This window comes from Chelonia mydas, chromosome 6 (assembly GCF_015237465.2).
Source record: "Chelonia mydas isolate rCheMyd1 chromosome 6, rCheMyd1.pri.v2, whole genome shotgun sequence".
Lineage (NCBI taxonomy): Eukaryota > Metazoa > Chordata > Testudines > Cheloniidae > Chelonia > Chelonia mydas.
In genome coordinates this window covers 35621064-35642509 of record NC_051246.2, presented here as the reverse complement: position 1 = coordinate 35642509, position 21446 = coordinate 35621064, and the positions used below count along the sequence as shown (strand labels likewise).

The 21446-nt window shown below is 40.3% G+C and overlaps 1 protein-coding gene across 14 annotated transcripts in view; it reads left to right on the top strand.

Moving 5' to 3' along the window:
• STK33 (serine/threonine kinase 33) overlaps window positions 1-10519 on the top strand; it is a 94410-nt gene extending 83891 nt beyond the window's left edge. For all 14 annotated transcript variants that reach the window (XM_043549355.1, XM_007057104.3, XM_043549356.1 and 11 more), the window contains 3 exons: window positions 6573-6818; window positions 8354-8437; window positions 9682-10519. In XM_043549355.1, coding sequence (XP_043405290.1) covers window positions 6573-6818; window positions 8354-8437; window positions 9682-9849 — 498 coding nt within the window. In that variant the 3' untranslated portion in view covers window positions 9850-10519. The remainder of the gene's footprint in view (window positions 1-6572; window positions 6819-8353; window positions 8438-9681) is intronic.
• The last annotated feature ends 10927 nt before the right edge of the window (window positions 10520-21446 follow it).

Sequence of the window (21446 nt, the reverse complement as noted above, 5' to 3'; positions counted from 1 at the left end):
CAGCCTAAAATGCCGTTCGCCTTCTTGGCAACAAGGGCACGCTGTTAACTCATATACAGCTTCTCGTCCATTGTAACCCCTGCAGAACTGCTGCCTAGCCGCTTAGTCCCTCGTCTGTAGCAGTGCATGGGATTCTTCCATCCTAAGTGCAGGACTCTGCACTTGTCCTTGTTGAACCTCATCAGATTTCTTTTGGCCCAATCCTCTAATTTGTCTTGGTCCCTCTGTATCTTATCCCAACCTTCCAGCATATCTACCACTCCTCCCAGTTTAGTGTCACCTGCTCCATGATTTTTCCAGGGACTGAGGTGAGGCTGACTCGGCTGTAGTTCCCCGGATCCTCCTCCTTTCCTTTTTTAAAGATGGGCAATACATTGGCCTTTTTCCAGTCATCCTGGACCTCCCCCGATCGCCATGAGTTTTAAAAGATAATGGCCAATGGCTCTGCAATCACATCAACCAACTCCTTTAGCATCCTCGGATGCAGCGCATCCGGCCCCATGGACTTGTGCTTGTCTAGCTTTTCTAAATAGTCCTGAACCACTTCTTTCTCCACAGAGGGCTGGTCACCTCCTCCCCATACTGTGCTGCCCAGTGCAGTAGTCTGGGAGCTGACCTTGTTTGTGAAGACAGAGGCAAAAAAAGCATTGAGTACATTAGCTTTTTCCACATCTTCTGTCACTCGATTGCCTCCCTCATTCAGTAAGGGGCCCACACGTTCCTTGACTTTCTTCTTGTTGCTAACATACCTGAAGAAACCCTTCTTGTTACTCTTAACATCCTTTGCTAGCTGCAACTCCAAGTGTGATTTGGCCTTCCTGATTTCACTCCTGCATGCCTGAGCAATATTTTTATACTCCTCCCTGGTCATTTGTCCAATCTTCCACTTCTTGTAAGCTTCTTTTTTGTGTTTAAGATTGGCAAGGATTTCACTGTTAAGCCAAGCTGGTCACCTGCCATATTTACTGTTCTTTCTACACATTGGGATGGTTTGTTCCTGCAACCTCAATAAGGATTCCTTAAAATACAGCCAAATCTCCTGGACTTCTTTCCCCTTCATGTTATTCTCCCAGGGGATCCTGCCCATCAGTTCCCTGAGGGAGTCAAAGTCTGCTTTTCTGAAGTCCAGGGTCCGTATTCTGCTGTTCTCCTTTCTTCCTGGTGTCAGGATCCTGAACTCAACCATCTCATGGTCACTGCCTCCCAGGTTCTCATCCACTTTTGCTTCCCCTACTGATTCTTCCCAGTTTCTGAGCAGCAGGTCAAGAAGAGCTCTGCCCCTAGTTGGTTCCTCCAGCACTTGCACGAGGAAGTTGTCCCCTACACTTTCCAAAAACATCCTGGATTGTCTGTGCATCCACTAGTATCTCTGGAGAATGTTAAATAGAAGCTACTAAAGCCAGATCTTTTTAAATCAGCAGGTCCAGACTCTTGCATTCAAGAGTTTTAAAAGAGCTAGCTGAGGAGCTCACAAGATCATTAATGTTGATTTTCTATAAATCTTGGAGTACTGGAGAAGTTCCAGAAGACTGTAAAAAAGCTAATGGTGTGCCAGTTTTTAAAAAGGGTAAATAGGATGACCAGGGTAATTATAGGCCTGTCAGCCTGGCATTGATCCCAGGCAAAATAATGGAGTGATTTATATGGGACTCAATTACTAAAGAATTAAAGAAAGGTAATGTAATTAATGTCAAAAGAAAAGGAGTACTTGTGGCACCTTAGAGACTAAGCAATTTATTTGAGCATAAGCTTTCGTGAGCTATAGCTCACTTCATCGGATGCATACTGTGGAAAGTGTAGAAGATCTTTTTATACACACAAAGCATGAAAAAATACCTCCCCCCACCCCACTCTCCTGCTGGTAATAGCTTATCTAAAGTGATCACTCTCCTTACAATGTGTATGATAATCAAGGTGGGCCATTTCCAGCACAAATCCAGGGTTTAACAAGAACGTCTTGGGGGGAGGGGTAGGAAAAAACAAGGGGAAATAGGTTACCTTGCATAATGACTTAGCCACTCCCAGTCTCTATTCAAGCCTAAGTTAATTGTATCCAATTTGCAAATGAATTCCAATTCAACAGTTTCTCGCTGGAGTCTGGATTTGAAGTTTTTTTGTTGTAATATTGCAACTTTCATGTCTTTAATCGCGTGACCAGAGAGATTGAAGTGTTCTCCGACTGGTTTATGAATGTTATAATTCTTGACACCTGATTTGTGTCCATTTATTCTTTTACGTAGAGACTGTCCAGTTTGACCAATGTACATGGCAGAGGGGCATTGCTGGCACATGATGGCATATATCACATTCAGTCTAGCAGAGAAAGATATAACATGAACCAATGGCTGGTAGTTGAAGCTGAACAAATTCAGACTTAACAGTGAGAGTAATTAACCAATGGGACAGTTTACCAAGGGTCCATCACTGGCAATTTTTAAATCAAGATTGAATGTTATTCCCAAGGAATTATTTTGAGGCTATTTTATGGCCTGTATTATATAGGAGATCAGACCGGAGGCTCACAGTGGTCCCTTCTGGCCTTGGAATGCATGAATATATACCTTTAAAATTCCAGGCTAAGTGCTTAGCTAAATAGGGAAGGACTGTTGAATCAGAGCCTTACAGAGAAGTCACTCCCTTCATTAAATAACCAATGGGAAAAACATTAGTGTTTTATTGTCCTTAATCCTGTCTTCCTCCACACATGTCACAGCTGCAGACCACCCTGAACACATTCGGAACCTGTGTGCTTCTGCACAGGAAACAGGATGTGGAGGCACCACAGGAGGCAAAGCACAACTCTCCGTGGACTCTGTTCTGATGAAACGTGGACATGGTAGAGAGATGACCTAGAGCCACTGGAAAAATCCCCAGTGGGATGGGGATGGTAAATAGCTGAGGTTGGAAAGATGTAAAATGTATAACCCAAGTGGAAAGGCCACCTCTGAAGACATAGACAAAAAGGCACAAAGGCTTCCATAGCCAAGAAAGAAAGAACAATGTCTGCAATTAGAGCAGATATTAAAGTCCTAACAGAGTTTAAGATGATGAAAACAGACAACCATATCAAATTAACAGCAGTTCAGAAGGAGGTGACAAAATGCTGAGTTTTAAAAAAACCCCTCTCCCTATATATCAAATGGATGCTAGACAGAGGGACAGAGACCAATAATGAATTCATAATTAAAGAGAACTTAAAGAGAACATGACAAAAAGTGAATGTGGGAAAACTTAACTATAAAAACAGCTTAGCTAATGGGACAGATTACCAAAGGAGTTGGTGGAATTGCCATTATTACTGATACTTAGTACTACACTTGATGCGTCTCTATCAGGAATAATGATAATGACATTTTCAGTTCTGGAAGAATGCAAAGGAGTGATGTGACAGGGTAAAACATCCAGGAAAGGGATAAGGACTACCTGTCCGTCACATAGCCCAACCAGGTATTGAAGGAAAAGGTATGTCCTTTTTCTGGGGCCTGAGAGACACAAGGGGAAAGTCTCTGGAGACTACATCCTTTGTTGGTCAGGGAAATTGCTTTGTTTTAGCGTTACGAGTTTTGTGTTTGAACAATAAATTGTGCCCAGAGGCAGACACCTGCAATAGACTAAGGCATGGCACTAGTTCTTTCCTGGGATGGTGAGATAGCTCATCAGCTTACACAGAGACTAAATGACCCATCTGACAATCATTTTAACCCTGTGACTTCTGTGATTCTACAGAGCACGCATTTGAAAATAATGATGAGGGTCAAAGCATTTAAAACAGAAATGGGAGTTGGTCTCTCACAGACATCTTTTATGCTACAACTGAGTTCAGAACTTGGTTTCCACATTTTTCCACTAGACGCAAAATCGTATATTTTATTAATAACACGTTTCAAGAAGAGAAGCAGTTGTACAATAATTTTTCCAGTTACTTTCGCTTCTGCTTTTATGAACTACGTTTGCTAGTTGATTTTATTGCTGTCCTTGCAAGTTTATCCCATGTTATTTATTTTATGTGTATATTGCATTTGCTGTGGGTGAGAAGCTCCTGTCTCTTTATATTAACATATCTCTTATATATTGACAGATGTAGTCAGAGTTCTCTTAGCTAATCATTGTCTCTCACTTCACCCTGAATGGAAAATCATAAAAATGAGTGTTTTTGTCACATTAAGTATGTGCGAGGCAACATGCTTGCTCCCCCATGCCTAGTTATACAGTTATTCTGTTCTTTATTTTAAAAAAAAAATGTTCCAAAGCTTCTTAACCCTAAAATTCCTCCGGGTGCACCACATTTATCAGTCTATTTAAAGTTTTTATCTGCCTCTGCCAACTTTCCTCGTGGTGTCAGTAGCATATTTGGACATGTTTAGACATCTTTTTCTTCAACTTACTACATCTCCACCCTGATTTGAAGACTCCACTGTTATTTCTATAATGTGACTCAAGACTGGCTCTTTCTCAACAGCTGACAGGATTTTGCCTGTGCTTGAGTGCTACCCTGGCAATATACAGTTTGTTTCCTTATAAAGACTCAGTCATGACTTCCCCCATATTTTCATCCAAAGAAGTGCTGCCCTGTGTTAACTCCTAATGACTTGAAGTCTTATAGGAATGGAGGGAACTCAGCACTTGCAGCAGATACGTGGCACTTTTTATCATCAGAGGGTCAAAGCCTGCATTTTGAATTATTGAGTTCCCTGCTGCCATTGCCTTTTCTTGTGCCCAGGTCTCTGGCCCTTATTGTGTGCAGAAGTGTATTTTTCAATGTTTTAATTGTTTTGGGGGGGAGTTTTTATTCTTTTTAAATCTCAGATTCACAGAATCAATTACCAGTAAAACTGAAAAGTATTTAGTGAAATTGTTAGTCCTGGTTATATCCGTGGCTCATTCTTTTTACTGTAACCCAGATTTTATCTCCCACTGTGGTTTCTGATCAACATATCCCAGACCTCTCTGCGTCCTCTTGAAAATTCCCACTGATGAACCTTTAATTTTCCTGAGTTTTCGTAGTGGGGCAAGTTGGCTTTTAAGATCAGCAGTCTAATGGTGCTCACTAAGCTGAAACTGTGTGTCTTTCTAGATATGTGCTGGGTGTCTTTATGGAGGAAATACCGCATCTTACATTATTCACAAATAACTGGACATCTCTTCATTTTGTGTCTTGAATCTTACTGAAACATACACTCTTAAAACCCAAACAGAAAAAGCTGAAAAAGGAAGACAAAAGAAAATGAAACAATGTAAAGACAGCCAATTAGTAATCCACCACTCTCTTTACCCACAATTAGCAGCAGATGCTAGCCAATTAAACTCAACAGGTGTTCAAATGAGCCAACGCAGACAATTAACTTAAATGATTCCACTTTCTTAAAAATTGTCAGAATACAAACTCCCACTTCTCTTTATGTGCTAAATAATTATCTGGAGCTCTTTAAGGCCTAGATTTTTTTTTAAAGACCTAAACTCAGCCTGATTTTATGGGTACAATTCAATGTACTTATATATTTAACTGCCTGATTGTGCCTGCAAATGAGGTAGTTAGTTTAGTGTCTGTGCCATCCATTTTGCCCACATTTAATTGCAGATTTAAGTAAATGAATCCATTCCTAGTTTACTCGGCACATGTGCCCTATTTCACATAAAAGAAATTCATTCCAGGCACTAACACTCAAGTATAAAAAGACAAAGCCTGAGTCAGAATTCTTAATTGACATATTGTGTCTAGCAATTAGATCGAGGACTTAGAGTAAGGATTCATGTATTCTACTTCTTACTCTGCTGTTGATTCACTATATGACTTTGGACAAATCACATGCTGTGTGCCTCAGTTTACCTATCTCTTCAGAGGAGATAATTAAACTACACAACAACTCTGTATTTCGAATTAATGCTAGTAAAACTCTCTGAGATTCTCGATGATAGGTGGTATATGAATAGAGTATTATTTAGTATTAGAACTCCTTTCAAAAACTCAACAGAAAAATAAATTTTACTCTTCAAAGCAAACCTGCCTTGCACACATCGTACATTTGAACTTCTTTCCAAACTTTCAGGACACAACACAGAGAGAGGGAATGTATGAATGAATGGTATAGGCTTTACAAAATTGCACAAGCAAGGTGAAGTGACGGTAAATAGAATAATTATTTAGGTTCCTATAGTCTCCTCTGCCTCCCTGAGCAGAGGGAAGAAGAGCCTGGTGGATCTAAAAAAGGGCAGCACTGCTTCCACAGCACTGTTTCCTCCGACCTCCTAGAAGTTCTCCCACTCTTTATGGAGGTTCCATAGGGTTTCAGACTGTACTGTTTGTTTCTGGTCCAAATATTTTGCTTGCATTGGGGTGGGGGAGGTTCAAACCATGCCCCTCTCTTGAGAAATCAGTGCCATAGTAGTTTTAAATAGGATACGTTCTGGCATTTATTTATTGTATTTGGGATCTCAGGTAGAAAGCAATGTGGATTGTTTCATGTGTTTTCAGATATGGAGCTTACAGCAAATAGGCAAATTACTTTGGTGTTAAATTTTCTAATATTCTAATATCCAATAAGTGAAAAAAAACCTCAATTGTTACCACGTAGGGTGAAACACATATTGTCCAGAGACCATTTAATGTCCTAGAGCTGATGAAGGAATGGAAAAACAACCTGGACATTGGTGAAGTTTGCAATGTCGTAGAAGAACTGAACCGTTCATCTACTGCATTGAGTCAGGATAACATGATTGAAGAGCAGGAAAGTCCTGTTAGCAGCAATGGCAACTCAGAGGTTGGTGCAGAAACTGAAACCGAGAGTGGGAATAGCAAACCCTGGACACCCACAAAACAGGTATGTATGCAATACTCTGAACAAATAAAGCACTATATAAGTGCTAAATATTATTAGGGGTCAATAAATTGGTAAGGTAAGGAATGGTGAACACGACCTAGTGCCATAGAGGATAGCTGGAACCTAATGAAAGATTTATACATAGGGTACAGAATCTGAATAAATACAAGGATACAGGATGAGCTGTCAACTGTACAATTACCCTGGGAAGAGAAACAAAACCAGACTGACTCAGAGTACTAATTCTTTAAGAATCTGTTGCTCCTGTTTACTCCTTAAGCTGGTGTGTGTGCAGAAACTTAACAGAAAAGGAATAGGATATTAAGGAACTGATATTTAGGGCAGATGAGGAAGATTCTCTGATGGATACACCATTCTTTCCTTCCACATTCCTTCTGCATTCTGTAAGTAGGAGTCATGAGAAACCATCCTGGGGGAAGTGAAGGAAAAGGTAAACAATAGTTCACAAGCAACATATGTATAAGCCACTAGTGACATAGTGAAGCCCAAGGTATAATGCATATAATAAGCATTGCTTTGATTTCTCAGATGACTTGTTGCTTAAAATACTGAATTTTCATAGCAAGCAGCTGAATCCCTGGCCTGAAGAGACTAAAAGCCATAATGCAAATGCTGGTGGTTCTGCACTAGTTATGACTTCTCTGTCTCTTAGATTTATTGATCAAAATGCAGACTGTTCCTGTGCAGCACATTGAAGTCTTCACTGTTATACAGGATGGTGCCTGCTCTGGAAAAGGTTCCACTTAGCAGAGAATCAGCCTTGCATATGGAGCTGCAATTCTGTGACTATATCAGAGCAGAATATTCTTGTTTGAATTAGAAGCTCCTCCACCCCCCTATATCACTGGACTTTGCATAGGTAGTTCCATAGGGATATGGGGAAGAAATTCTCTCCTCACTCAAACTGCAGAGCTGCTCCTCAGCTGCAACTGTAGCCTTGATGCTGTGGTAGCCCCTGCTGCAGTGGGGGAAGAGGGGTGGTGGCAATGCCTTGTGGATTTGAGAAGTACACGCTTCTCAAAGTCACCATGTTCCTGCACACCAACTGCCGAGAGGCACATACACAAGCTATGCAGAGCTGGGCTCCCCAAATGCTAACCCCCTCTTGTCCATACAGTGGTACTATTCCCAAGACCATTTGATCTGGGGTCTCCATTGGAGGAAGGAGCTGGATTTTGCCATTAGGGAAAGGTGTGCTTAACACACACGGAAGAACTGAGCTGTGTACGAAGTTCACTGATGGTAGACTTGCAAGTAAAAAATATATAAAAAGAGCCTCATAAATGGGTCTAACTTTTGTCAGTTAAATATTTAATCGATCTATCTGCCTCTCAAGAGCTAAGTTTGAGGCTATCCAGTATGTCTACACTACGATTAAGCAGTGTGTGGCACCAGTCTCAGAGCCCAGGCTCCAGCCCAGGTCTTTTATCATAATGTAGACATATTGTAGGCCCTTTTCTAGCCGCCTAAGTATATTGGTTTATTACTCCAACCACTTGATTCTTCTTTCACAGGTCAATAAGAAAAAAAATAACACAAGTGCTTTAACAAATGGGACACTTAAAAAGAAGAGTGTAACCCCCAAGCTATCCATGGCTGTAAGTGTTCTCTCAGAAACACTTTTTCCAATTATCTTCAGTTTTATTTAGTTTTATGTTTTCTTTGCTGACATTTTATTTTAATACTTTTAGAATAAGAGAAAAAATAGTGTTTAACTAGAGACAGACGAGTTCTTATTCACTTTTTAAAATATTGTTTTGCAATAAGATTTACAGTTGATTTCTGTTACGAAACAAAAGTGCTTGAAGACGTAGCATCTCCCATGGAAAGTGGTAGTTTATGTGCCTTGCATCTTGGAAAATCAGGCCACTTGTTGTAGGTTCCTAGGTATGGATTGCTAAAGAAGCACCCAATTTTTAAAATTTTTGTGGTAAATCCTATGTTATCTATGTTAAAATTTCTTTGACTTAAAAGGATACAGCGCAAGTGAGTGAAGGATGAGATTTGTGCAGAAGAAAAAATTAGAATTTATAAAGATAAACATTAAGGGCTAGTTCCTCAGCTGCTGTAAATTGACATCATTTCATTTAAGTCATCAGCTGATTCATACTAGCTGAGACTCTGGCCCAAGGAGTGCTCTTACAATAGTTAACTGCACTTTGTCAGGAAGTAAAAAAATGAAATGATTGAGATTTATGGGATGGCTGTTGACTGCTTTATCAGTTTAGCAGGTTTTTTTTTAAAATCAGTCCTAGCAAGATGAGAAACCTGGAAATTAGAGAATAAGACTTGGTGAACTAAAGAATACTGGTACGCTCCTGCATTGGCCAAGTTTTAATCAAGATGCAGAACAGAAAAAATAGTCCTAATTACACATTTATAAAGGATAAAGATAAGAGCTTGAAAATGTATTTGGATTGTTATGATAATTGAATAACAATAATAGTGATTATTATATTCCTTAAAATCATAAATCTTGGTACAGAAGTCTGGCTAGTGAAGACTAATATCAGATAATTATAGTTGGATGTAAGTAGTCCTAAACAGGTATTAAGAATGTAGTCTTGTCCCCAAAGCATGGGATTTTAGATTAGTGGAATGAAAGCTGTGTAAGTATACCGCAGAAGAAGATAAGAGTTGCATTTTTCATAAATCAGCTTCTCTTGCACTTTATAATGTCCTTTACTGTCTTTAAATACTTTTTTATTTTACATTGCTGTAGGATAATACTGGCATGGTACCACTACATAACTCATCTGCTTTTTGTACTATGATGTCTAACATTATTTTGTTCCCTCATATTTAAAAACACACATACATTAAACTTCTTTTTTAATTATAGTTCCCAGCAGGTAGGTCAGTATCTCCAGTGTCAAATTCAAGGCGAAATCAGGAGAGTCAAGAGAGGAAGGGGGAGACAGAAAAGTCCTCTGTGTCTTCAAGCCAGGGATCGGGAAATAAAAACATACAAAAACCCACTACCACACTTAAAACCAAAAAGAAATCATAGGGGTTCCATCAACTTTGAACAACATAGAAATGGGGCAACTTACTTGTGCCAAAATGAGGACACTGCATAAAAACGGACAAGTACGTCCTGAACTGTTAACCTTTTTGCTTTCCTGAGCCCTGTAATAAGCAGAAAGCTCTGGCTTTCCTCTAACACTGAAGAAGATTCCAAAGCAGTGTGAACTCCTAACCTGTAAGAGGACATCCACTGATAGTATTGTTGTCAGACTGCAGATTATCAAATTGTCTAAATATGTATGTAACTTATTTGTTCTACACTAGCAGGTGCTGTGCATGTGAGTAGCTCACTAATATGAATCCACTTGCTATGTTTTACTTAGATTCATTAGTTTTGTCACAAACATTTATGGGGGAAAAAATGAGAGGCCAGAATCTGTAATGCGGGGTTCCTAATAACAGCATGCCCTTTGCACTATCAGAATTTTCTAGGAAATTGCTTATAAAGTTGCTCTAGGCATTATAGCACAAATAGTTGGGTCAATGAAATTTGTTACTGCTATTTTAGGTCACTGTAGATTGCTTACAAAACTTATTTTAAACTTGATAAATGGGAGATGTATTTTTGAAGCATGATCAAATTGCTGTGGTTCTTGCTGATAAACTTCTGATGTGTTGATGAAATACTTAAATAAAAGCAGATGTTAGAATAATGGCCTTTACATGGTAATTTATCTTCCTGTTCAAAAGGACAGTGAAGTGTGCTGTTAAGCTAACGCTTGTTGTGCATTTGTGTAAAATGAGAATGTATTCTATTGTTCAAAACTCAGGGCCCCTCTCTGAAGGTAAGTCTTACCTGTAAACCTTCTCATTGTTCCACTGGGGGAGCAAATTCTTGGTTAGTTAAAACTTTATATTACAAATTATTCAATCACTTATGCTCAGGACATTCACTGTGTATTGGGGACCAAATAGATTTTTCTCTTGTTCCCCACAAAAATACTTGAGTTTATTTTGTTCTTGTCAGAACCTAGATATCACACATTTTCACCTGTTTCTATTTGGGTCATAAATAATCCTATTAAATTCAAACAAATTGTGCAGGAATCTGGACATTTAAAAAAACATTTATGATAAATCGGTTAAAATCTCTGTTGAATCATTCAATATCAACACAATGAAAAACCACTCAAATTCTCTCTGAAGCCTATAGATAGATCCTGCATGTTTAAGTACCTTTATATGGAGTGTTAATCTTCTAGTTGGTGTTTTTATCTTATGACATACAGTGAGTTCAAGGATGTAAATTCTCCAGACTATACTAAATTTGATAAGAGTATAAATTTCTACATTCATCTGATTTTAATTCTATCAGAATATCACTTTAACCAGGCAGTCCTTCCAGTATTTTTCCTATGCAGTCTTCGTTGTCTCAGCAAAGTCCTGTTCCACATACTGGATCTAACAGTCTCTCTGTTTTTATTTGAAGCGGACAAAGCCTCTTACAAAGTCCATCCGGATTTCTGAGTCTCATGACACCAACGTGTTAGTTCTTTAGGCCACAGTCTGACCTATCTCTTGTGGCTATTAACTCGCATTGCTCATTCTTTTCCTTTAGTGAGACAGTCACTTTAAGGACACGTTGGAACTCACTCTGTTAGAGCTGTGGCTGCATCATTAGCCAACCTCAGGTCAGTCCTACCTGATCACAGTGGTTGCATAGCTGCAAAATGAAGTTCTTTCACTGACTGGATACAGTGTCGAGGGTGCCTGCATTCTGTGTTCAAATAAGCTCTTTTATAACATATGTGGAATTTTTAGAAGCCCAGCAGACATGCTGACAATCTGCCACTGCTGCTCTTTTGAACCATGGGAACCTGAAAATTTACTGCCCCACATCAAAGGAGTATACCATTTTTACAGTGCTAGTACTGTACAATAAGTAACATTTACCTTTAAAGTCAGGAGAATTATTTATTTCCCACTCTCCTGAGGAATTACATAGGTACCCAATTCTGTGGAGCTTAGTGATTCCTAGCCTTTTTGATCTGAACATGCCTGTTTGGCGGATCAGTGTGGGGCCCCCTCTACACAGGAGCTGCCTTGTCCTGGCATGCTGTGCTTTGTTGCAGTTGCCATATCTCATCTGTTTGTAGTCCATTCTCTGTCTTTTTCCTAGTGGTCTCTCGATCTTTTTCCAGCCTGTATGTACAGTTCTGGTTTTCTTTTAAATTGTTATTGCTTCCTCTGTCCTCTAGTGTTCTTTCCCTGCTTCTTGTCCTTCCTTCGGTGGGAGGTAGTATTTGCCTTCCTTGGCGGTAGTGGAGACAGAATGGTATTGCCCCCCTGGTTGCAGAGCAGGTCGGGGCCGGCTTAAAAGCTGCATTACTGCTGCTGCTGTCTCAGCACTCCTTCTTATCCCACAAAGAGGAAGCTGGCACGTGTACAGTAGTGCTAGTGGAGGTAGGGTGACTAGACAGCAAGTGTGAAACATTGGGACAGGGCTTGCGGGGTAATAGGAAAAAGAAATATATAAGAAAAAGACCCAAAAATTGGGACTGTCCCTATAAAATCGGGACATCTGGTCACCCTAATGGAGGAGATCACTGGTACCTCCATGCACATAGCAAGCGGCACTTGCTGCAGGGATCACCTGTTCCCCACCCCACCACCCTACAGGCTGGGGAATGCTGGTGCAGCTCCCTGAGCAGCACTTCTCACGTGTGTGCTAACAAATGATCAGGTTTGCGGTATGACTTTGGGGAGGGTTCATCCCACAGGCCTTGGAAAGATTGTTGTGAGTTTTGGCCTCCCTTTCTCCCTGGCAGGCTTACTTGTTCATCACTGAGAAGTGATAGCCCCTGCCTCCTTGACACACTTGATAAAATTTCTAAGTTTACCTGTCAGATATTCTGGGTGAAATATAGCATCCAATTTGGTGTGCAGGGATTGGAAAGGGCTTATGACTCTACCCTTGTTAGGATCCCAAAGGCTGGAGAAGCCTCCATTAAATCAGTAATTGCTGGGGTTTGATCAGATAAACCTATTCTTAAACTAAAAATACCCTTTACTGTAGCTCCATGCATTCTTTTACCTTGTTTCTTGCTTCTGTCTTTTCTTCATTCCTTTTCAGTGTCCACATTTTCCCTCAGTTGAATTCTTCCTTCTTTAAAGTTTTTTTTTCTCAAGCCTCCCTTTCATTCCTTCTTTGATGTGGTCTTTCCTCCTTTTCCCGCTTTGTATCTTGAGTGCTTGTTGTCTTCGTCTCCCCAGCTCTTTCTGCATCACTGCTTACCCACTCCACTGAGCTCAATAGCTTGCAAAGGACTTTGCCCATTTCCCTTTTGTTTCCCCCTTTTCCCACTGTGCCTGTTTCTCCCCTCTGCTCCTACTCTCTGTTGCTTCCCATTCCATCCTACTTATATCCACTTAAGCAGCCTCCAGTACTGTGCTCTCTTCCTCTGCTCCCCCATCCTGGTATGTGTCTCTCTTCCTTACACCCCTTTTCCTAGTGCTTTTTATTCTTTCCCCTTACCAATTGCCTGTCACTGTGTCATCAAGATGAAAGATGAGTCAATGGTAACATTCAGATCAACATATTATGTGTCTTTCTCAGACTTACACCTCAGCCTTTCCGGCTGCTCCTAACTTTCGCGCTGCATCTCCGTCGACATTTTCCTTCCAGTTTGCTGCAAGTGATAGCAAAGCTGCGGGAGTTGATACAAGCTGTCTATCAGCATTTTAACCACGAGTCTCGTCTAACCCAATGCAGAGCAGGGCTAAATGACATAGTAGTTTAAATGTTGGTGGCTGCTGGCAGCCTGTCTACACTAGTGCTCCCACTGTTTCTACCACCAATGGAACTGCACCAGCGGGAAATTTGAAATACTAACGTAGGTAAGGCTTTAATCAACAGTAACCTGATCCTTTAAAAATGCAACACCACTTCATTTATTTCTCATTCCACACATACAATTTTAATAGGTACAATCACCCTTAAGAATGTTTCAAATATTAATATTATGTACAATTACAAAGCAGAACCCTTTTTCTGTATGAAATGATCAGCGTCTTTGAACTGAGCACGTAGTTTGCTCTGTGAACATCAGGTTTACTATAAATCAGAAACTTACTCGTTGCCGTGTTAGACCGAATTAAGTGCAGAGCAATGTCAGGCTTTTTTGTTTTATTTTTCTCAGAAGAGGCTGACTGGTGTATTTTTGCCACCCCTTCAGGTGTATAAAGTTTGCAAGCAAAATGTTTAAAAATAGGTGAGGCACATGAGGGAGCCAAAACAGATGACCTGTTGATTTCAGGACACCCAAAGAGAAGAATTTTCCTTACAGAATGGTTGCATTATTGCACTTGTCATATTTTTCCCCATTGTCTTACTAGCAAGAGTTCACTGGGTTTTTTTATGTTGTAACACTTGAGTGCTTGGTAAATCTGCCCCTCTGAAAAACTGTGTTGTGAAATTCTATACTTGTTTTCAGGAATATTACACTTTTTGTGAGCAGCAACAAAATATATTTGAAAACATTTAACATTGTTCTTTACCCCACAAGGTTCACCTGAGAGAGAGGAAGTGACATTAGAAGTCTCATACAGTAAATGGATTTCACAGCCCATGAATAAAAAGACAAAAAGTATCTTCCTTTTCAGATTTGAACTGTAAAGCCAGTGGGTGCATATACTGTTGACATGGCAGCATGCACTGGTAGAGTGATGTTTTATAAGAAAAGTGTCATAATTTCAATTTCGGGTCAGACAAGATTTAAGAATCACTGTAATGTTTTATTTTCCTTCATTTCCATCAGAGTGTTAGCTCTTGCTGTGTGTTGGTGAATATGTATCCAGAGGATGGTATGTAGGAATCCTTTTCCTTTTCTACTACAATCCCTTAGTATTCACTTTCTAACAGTAGCCCTTTACACTGAATATCCTTTTAAACAGACCAAGAACAGTTACATACCTTTTTTTCCTGATTGTATGGACAGTATCTTGTATGTAAGTATTTAAGGGAATGCGAAGCATTTCCTCACTGGTCTTGAAGGAGATTAAAAGTACAAGATGGTTTGTTTCCTCTCCTTTTTGAAACAACCAATCCCATTTCTCCAGTGACACCTTTTGTGGAACTTCTTTGTACTCTTTCCCTATGTTACTTTCTGCCTCAAGGTTTGTGTGCGAGTGTGTGTGTTTTTGTGTGTGTGTGCGCATGCATTTAAAATTTGCTGTTTGGTAACCCCTTGCAATGGGTTACTCTAACTCATCACATTCAGATGGTTTAACAAAGGATCAGTTAACTACTTTCCACGTGTCTGGATTTTAAATTTGGTCCATACTTAAGCATAACCCTAACTCTGATTCTAGGAACACGTTACCTGAGGTAATGCTCAGGCTTATTTAAAAAGAGTACAGGTGTTAGGCATCATTTGTACCTACATGCTGGCATTATATATTATATGAGTGTCTGATTATTTTTGCCTACCTGCTTCATGTCCATTGGATAAAAAATGTCAGTTACAACAGGTTCAAGGATCCATCTGTTTCCTGTCTTTCTCATCTATCTGCATTAAACAGGTTTTAGACTATAAAATGGCCTACCATCTCTCTCTCTCTCTCTCTCTCTCTGACGGTTAAATGCGAAAAATGATCAGTTTCCGCCAGTTTGATGGAGTACCAGCGGTAGATTACAGTGGGATCCTTGGATTCTGAACACCATGGTCAGAGATGCTGTGGACAAAGCAATAAGTCTAGGGCCAAGCTGTAGGTTGAGATTTAATAGGAATCTGAATGCTGCTGGTCAGCTGCTTGCTAGGGGGATCTGACCTGCCTTGCTTAAGAGGAAGCTCAGGTAGTAAGGGGTGGCTGGAAGGAAGTCTGTCTAGGAAGTAGGACTGGGGTGTAAATCTGAATGACCGGTAGAGGAAGGAGGAGGGTGGGAACTAGAAGGAAGACACTGCTGGTGAGCCTAAAATGTTGATGAATACAGGCACTGGTTAGCCTTATTCCACCCTTGTGCAGCAGTATGCTATTAATTGACCAAAAGAGCCCAGGCAGGATGATTCTGTAATCTAGATGCCAGAAATCTGATCATCCCAGGAGAGTAACACACAACTCCTATTGATTTGGCTAGGATTTGCACATGCACATCTTCTGGGATGATCTGACCTTAGGAACATTCTTATCCATATTAAGGAACAGGATGGGAGTTACCCTTTTAGTTACACTTAAAAATAGTGTAGATGGGGGATGCACTGCATGGGTGAGTAGAGTACATGTAGAGTACGTACCCAGCAGGTTCAGGTGTGTCTTTACTCACCTAAGCACATCGACACTGCTATTTATACCTGTGCTGGGCGGGGGCATGTCGTCTGTGTACTCTACACATTGCTGAAAAGAGTGTGCATTGGAGACGTACCTTAAGTGTCTAGCCTGTTTCCCCCTCCACATATGTAGGAGGGAGCTGGAAAATTCCAGTTTTCATAATGGCTTGAAAGCTAAGCTCTGGCTACCTCACATCTCTCATCATTGTTCACTTATCTACACCAAGTATGATTTCTGAACCAGAACAATGAATTAATTTACCTTTCTACCACAATCAAAACAAATGTCTATTAGGAAGCCCGATGTATGATGTAAAATTACTTTGAACCAATATTCTTGGCTCGTATAATTTGAATTTAATAATAGGAGTGAAGTTTAATTAAAAAGTATGCTAGAAGTGAATTTATCGTTCATGTTAATGCTATGTAATATAACAGTATAGCATAGCTGATCATGCATTTGTTTATAATCTGCCCAGAAAGCAGAAAAGCACTGTAAGCATCACTGTATCCATTTTTGGAGTCTGTTAATACAATAAAAGATTGCAATAAAAGTGACTCATTTTTCTTAAGTATCTGGTTTGCTAATTATCCAAAAAGATATATGGACAGGGTAGTCCATAGTACTAGAGTAGTCTAAATTAGAACCCTGTCTGCCAGAGAATGCACTAGGGAGTTATTGCAGCGTTCTCAGCATTAAAACTAAGAATTTTTTTGAAAAAGATTGTGCATTGCTGTGTACGATCAAAGAAAAGGAGAGGTGGTGTGAGTCAGAGAAGGCGGGAAAAACTCAGCAACACAACGGTTCCAGCTATTGCAAATGACTTCTGAGGAAAAAAGTCTCCACATAATTTATAATAAAGAGAAGTTATGTCAGAGACAAAAAGAACAGTCAGTTGCCCTTTCCCTGTTTACTTTTAGTGAATTTTAGTGCTCAAAAAAGGTGCCTGATTGACGGCTCTGAACCCTGATGTCCTTGGTTTATTTACAATAGGAAACAGCACAGGCAACTATAGTCCAAGCTTCCCTAGACTGTTCTGCTATTTATGCCCCTAACCAGACCTATAGGGACCACCTCTAGCAGTAAAGTGGTACTTCAGTTTGCATGTCCTATTCATTTGTTGGCACCTCTGCTGAGATTGCCAGCAAACAGTGGTGATGTGGACACTTTGGAGTTAGACTGAGAAACCAAGCTCATTTCACAAAGTCATTACATAGTCATGAGTTTCAGGTGCTACCAATCTAGATTTGAATTTGTTATGTAAAGATGAGTGGATCCATTTTGTATTCCCGGTTCCTGGGGCCATTGCTCCCCCATCCTGTCAGTTGCTAGTGAGTCACAATGACCTAACTTATCAATAGGTTGTTTTTCCCTGACTTATGGCAACCAGTGACGGGACGAAATTAGATCAGAAGAAAGAAGATTCAGGTGCCAAAAGGGCCAGGGTTGGGATTCTTCTCTTCTTAGTGGTCTGGGAGAAAGCATGCACAATAGGATGATGAAGATGGCTGATTTATTAGAAAGATTGTTGGTGTGGACAAGTTCAGTGGCAATTAGAAGGACTTGAATAAGCTTCTGCATAGAAAGGTAATGCTATAGAGGAATGCACATTAATGGACAGGCACAGAACAATGAAAAGAGAATACTCCATACTGTCAACAGCTGTGTGTTACAGGAGGAGGGTGAAGTACCCCCCTCTGCTCTTCAGAGAAGCTTCACACCCTGTATTTAGTCTAAACTTGGCCCCTTCTTGGGGTTAATGGGTAGGTCAAATAAGAAAAACAAAACTTCAACTTCAGCCTACTCTTCCTCCTTACGGCTGATCATTCCGAGGGTTTCCTTGCAGAGACCTCTGCTCATAGAGACTCTCACTTTCCTTGGAATGAGTCATCAGCATCTCCCTGTAGGGTTGCCACCCCAGTAACGGTGGGTCAGCAGAAGAACCCTTTTACAGGTTCTGTTGCAGATGAGTTGGCAGAGTGTTGGTGGGGGCAGGGAGGGAAAGACACTGGGGACACATAATAAGGGTAGAGACACATGGCCTCCACATAGATGGCCTGGGCCTCCAACTGACCCTTAGAATCCACGTTGGGCTTGTGGTCTGTTCTTGTGTGTGTCCCTCCTCCGCCCCCTGAAATGACTACAGTGAAAAAACTCAGGAAGGAAACATTACTGAGGTATCCTCTCCCATATCTTGGAGAAGGGGGTGATAGGGCACACTGCTATTAATTGACTGATATATATTATTTGGTGTATATATGATTATGGTATTTTCCATATTTAAAATTCAGCCTGGGGCAGACCATAGTTGAACAGAAGAAAAGAACTGAACACGATGGCCTAACAGGACTTTTTCATGTCTAACATAGGTTATAATGAAATGCTTATAAGAAACATTAAACACTTTGGCCCAAATTCTGCCCTCCCATACGTCCACATGGGTTCCACAGATGTAACTGGGGGCAAAATTTAGACCTAATGTTGGCAGTCTTTACTGTACTATTTTTAGATCTACTGATTTTCTGCTGTAACATTCAGGTTAAGGAATTGCATAGTGAAAGCAAATTTTTACATAGCAAAAAGGTGTTGATTTTTAAATCTCACTGTTGTATATGTTCAAGAAGTTAAGATATTTAGCACATAAGGCATCTATAAATTTAAAATAATATCAAATTACTGAAATTCCAAATTTCACCTACCTTAAAACATCCTAATGTGATCAGGAATGTCTTCTGGCTTCTAAATATTAAACAGGCCAGCATTCTCTGACTGAGAAATTAAAAAATAGCAAATTGCACATCATATCTTGCCATATGTGAGCTTCTCCCCTGGGCTCTGCTCTACAGCAGCATTAATTGACTCACGCACACCTCCTCTCCTGAATTGTGGCCGTGTGAAATAATCAACAATGCTGATGAACAAAGAAGTATAAAAAACAAAGAGCCATGTTAATTTCAGCTCCATTAAAAACAAAATCAAGTTTTGGAAAATGGAAAAAAAAAAAGCAATAGGTTAGGACATTTAATTTAATTAAGAAGTCAAACATATATAAATGGAACATCTTAAATTTTCAGAGGTGACTAGTGATTTTGGTTCTCTCAATTTTTCGGTGTCCAACTTGAGATGTATTAAGGAGGCCTGATTTTTCCAAGAGTGTCTGCTCAGAATTTTCTCAAAATCAGGGACTTTTAAGGTGTCTCAAACTGGGCACCCAAAATCACACATCACTTTAGAAAATGTAGACCATTGTATTTATGTATGTTTGACTCTCCTTAACCAGACATGGAATAGGATACACAAAGTTGGGAAATAGAGCTGCAAGCTGTGGAGAAAGACCATTTATTAATTTTATTGTGCAAGTTATTCATTTAATAAAATTCCATGTTATAATTATACTGGTTTAGTTCATAGTAAATATATAACAAAGTTAATAGGTTAACAATAGGTTAATGATCCTAATTTTTGACCCTTGCACTTATGTACTTATCTGTCCCGTAGACCTTAAAGAAATATTACATTAAATCTTCACACCCCTCCAAACCCACCATTCCAAGTGCAAGACACACATTAACTTTGTCTTCTCTAATGTTTAGGGTTCTACCAAATTCACAGTCTATTTTAGTGAATTTCACGGTCATAAGATTTTAAAAATTGTAAATTTCATGATTTCAGCTATTTAAATCTGAAATTTCATTGTGTTGTAATTTTAGTAAAAAGAAAAGGAGTACTTGTGGCACCTTAGAGACTAACCAGTTTATTTGAGCATGAGCTTTCGTGAGCTACAGCTCACTTCATGTGAGCTGTAGCTCACGAAAGCTCATGCTCAAATAAACTGGTTAGTCTCTAAGGTGCCACAAGTACTCCTTTTCTTTTTACGAATACAGACTAACACGGCTGTTACTCTGAAACTTGTAATTTTAGGGGTCCTGACCCCAAAGGATTTGTGTGTAGGGGAGGTTGTTGGGGGGTGGTACTGTTACCCTTCTGCATTGCCGCTGGTGGCAGCATTGCCTTCAGAGCTGGGCCCTTCAGACTGCGGGGCCCTCAGTCGCAGACACCATTTTCCAGCCGCCCAGCTCTGAAGGCAGCAGCACAGACGTATGGGTGGCATAGTACGGTAGTGCCACCCTTACGTCGGCGCTGCCTTCAGAGCTGTGCTCCCGGCCAACAGCCGCTGCTCTCTGGGTGCCCAGCTCTGAAGGCAGAATGGAAGTAAGGGTGGCAATACCGCGACCCCCCCTAAAATAACCTTGCGACCCCCCCCCCTGCAACTGCCTTTTGGGTCATGACCCCCAATTTGAGAAACCTGGTCTCCGCCATGAAATCTGTATAGTACAGGGTAAAGCACACAGAAGACCAGATTTCATGGTCCGTGACCCATTTTTCATGGCCATGAATTTAGGTAGGGCCCTACTAATGTTACATCCAAAGAAATGACACTAAAATAATATTTGAGACAAGCACTCAAAAGTTAGGAAATGCCTGAATTAAGGTTGCCTGTGCGATCTTAATTTGCCCCCTTTTGTGCATATGCATTAGCATACAGACTTTAATTACACAATCATGTACTATTTTTTCCACAGGACTCCTGCCTCATTCAGTGCACAGAATGGATGGTGCTAACTGGGTTGCTCGTCAGCATATATTTTTTGATCATCTAATGTGTGGGTCCCATGCCATTTTTGCGGCACATCATCCCAACCCTGCACTGAATATTAATATTAATTTCCTCACCCGCTTTTCTATGATGCTCTTGACTCTTAGTGTTTTGCATACATTAAAGAAATTATCTTCACAACTTACCAGTGAGGTGAAGTGGTATTATTATTCCTTTTTTACACATGAGGAACTGATGCACAGAGATTAAATTCAAAAATTTTCAAATGTGTCCACTAATTTTAGGTGCCCAATTTGAGCAGGTTAGGGGTCTGTTTTTTCAGAATATTTTGCATTTTATAGCACTTCATATGTTCAGCGCAAAGCTCCCATTGACCTCAATTGCCGCTGTGAGTGCTCAGCACTTCTGCAGATCAGACCCCAGGACTCTCAGATTGAGTACGCAGAAACTAAGAGACACACACTGGCCACCTGTAGAAAGTATAGTGTAAGTGACTTGACTAGCATCACATAGGAACCCAGGCAGAGAGAGGGATAGAATCCAGTTCTCCAGGGCCGCATTCTAACTGCTTTACCTATGAGGCCATCCTTGCCCTTCCTGACGTTCCCTGCCCCAGGAGTAATAGGTTCAGTTCCAGATTCAGTAGGGGGGTGTTCTCTAATGTTTTTTAGACTCTTCAGCCCTTGTCCTTTCCA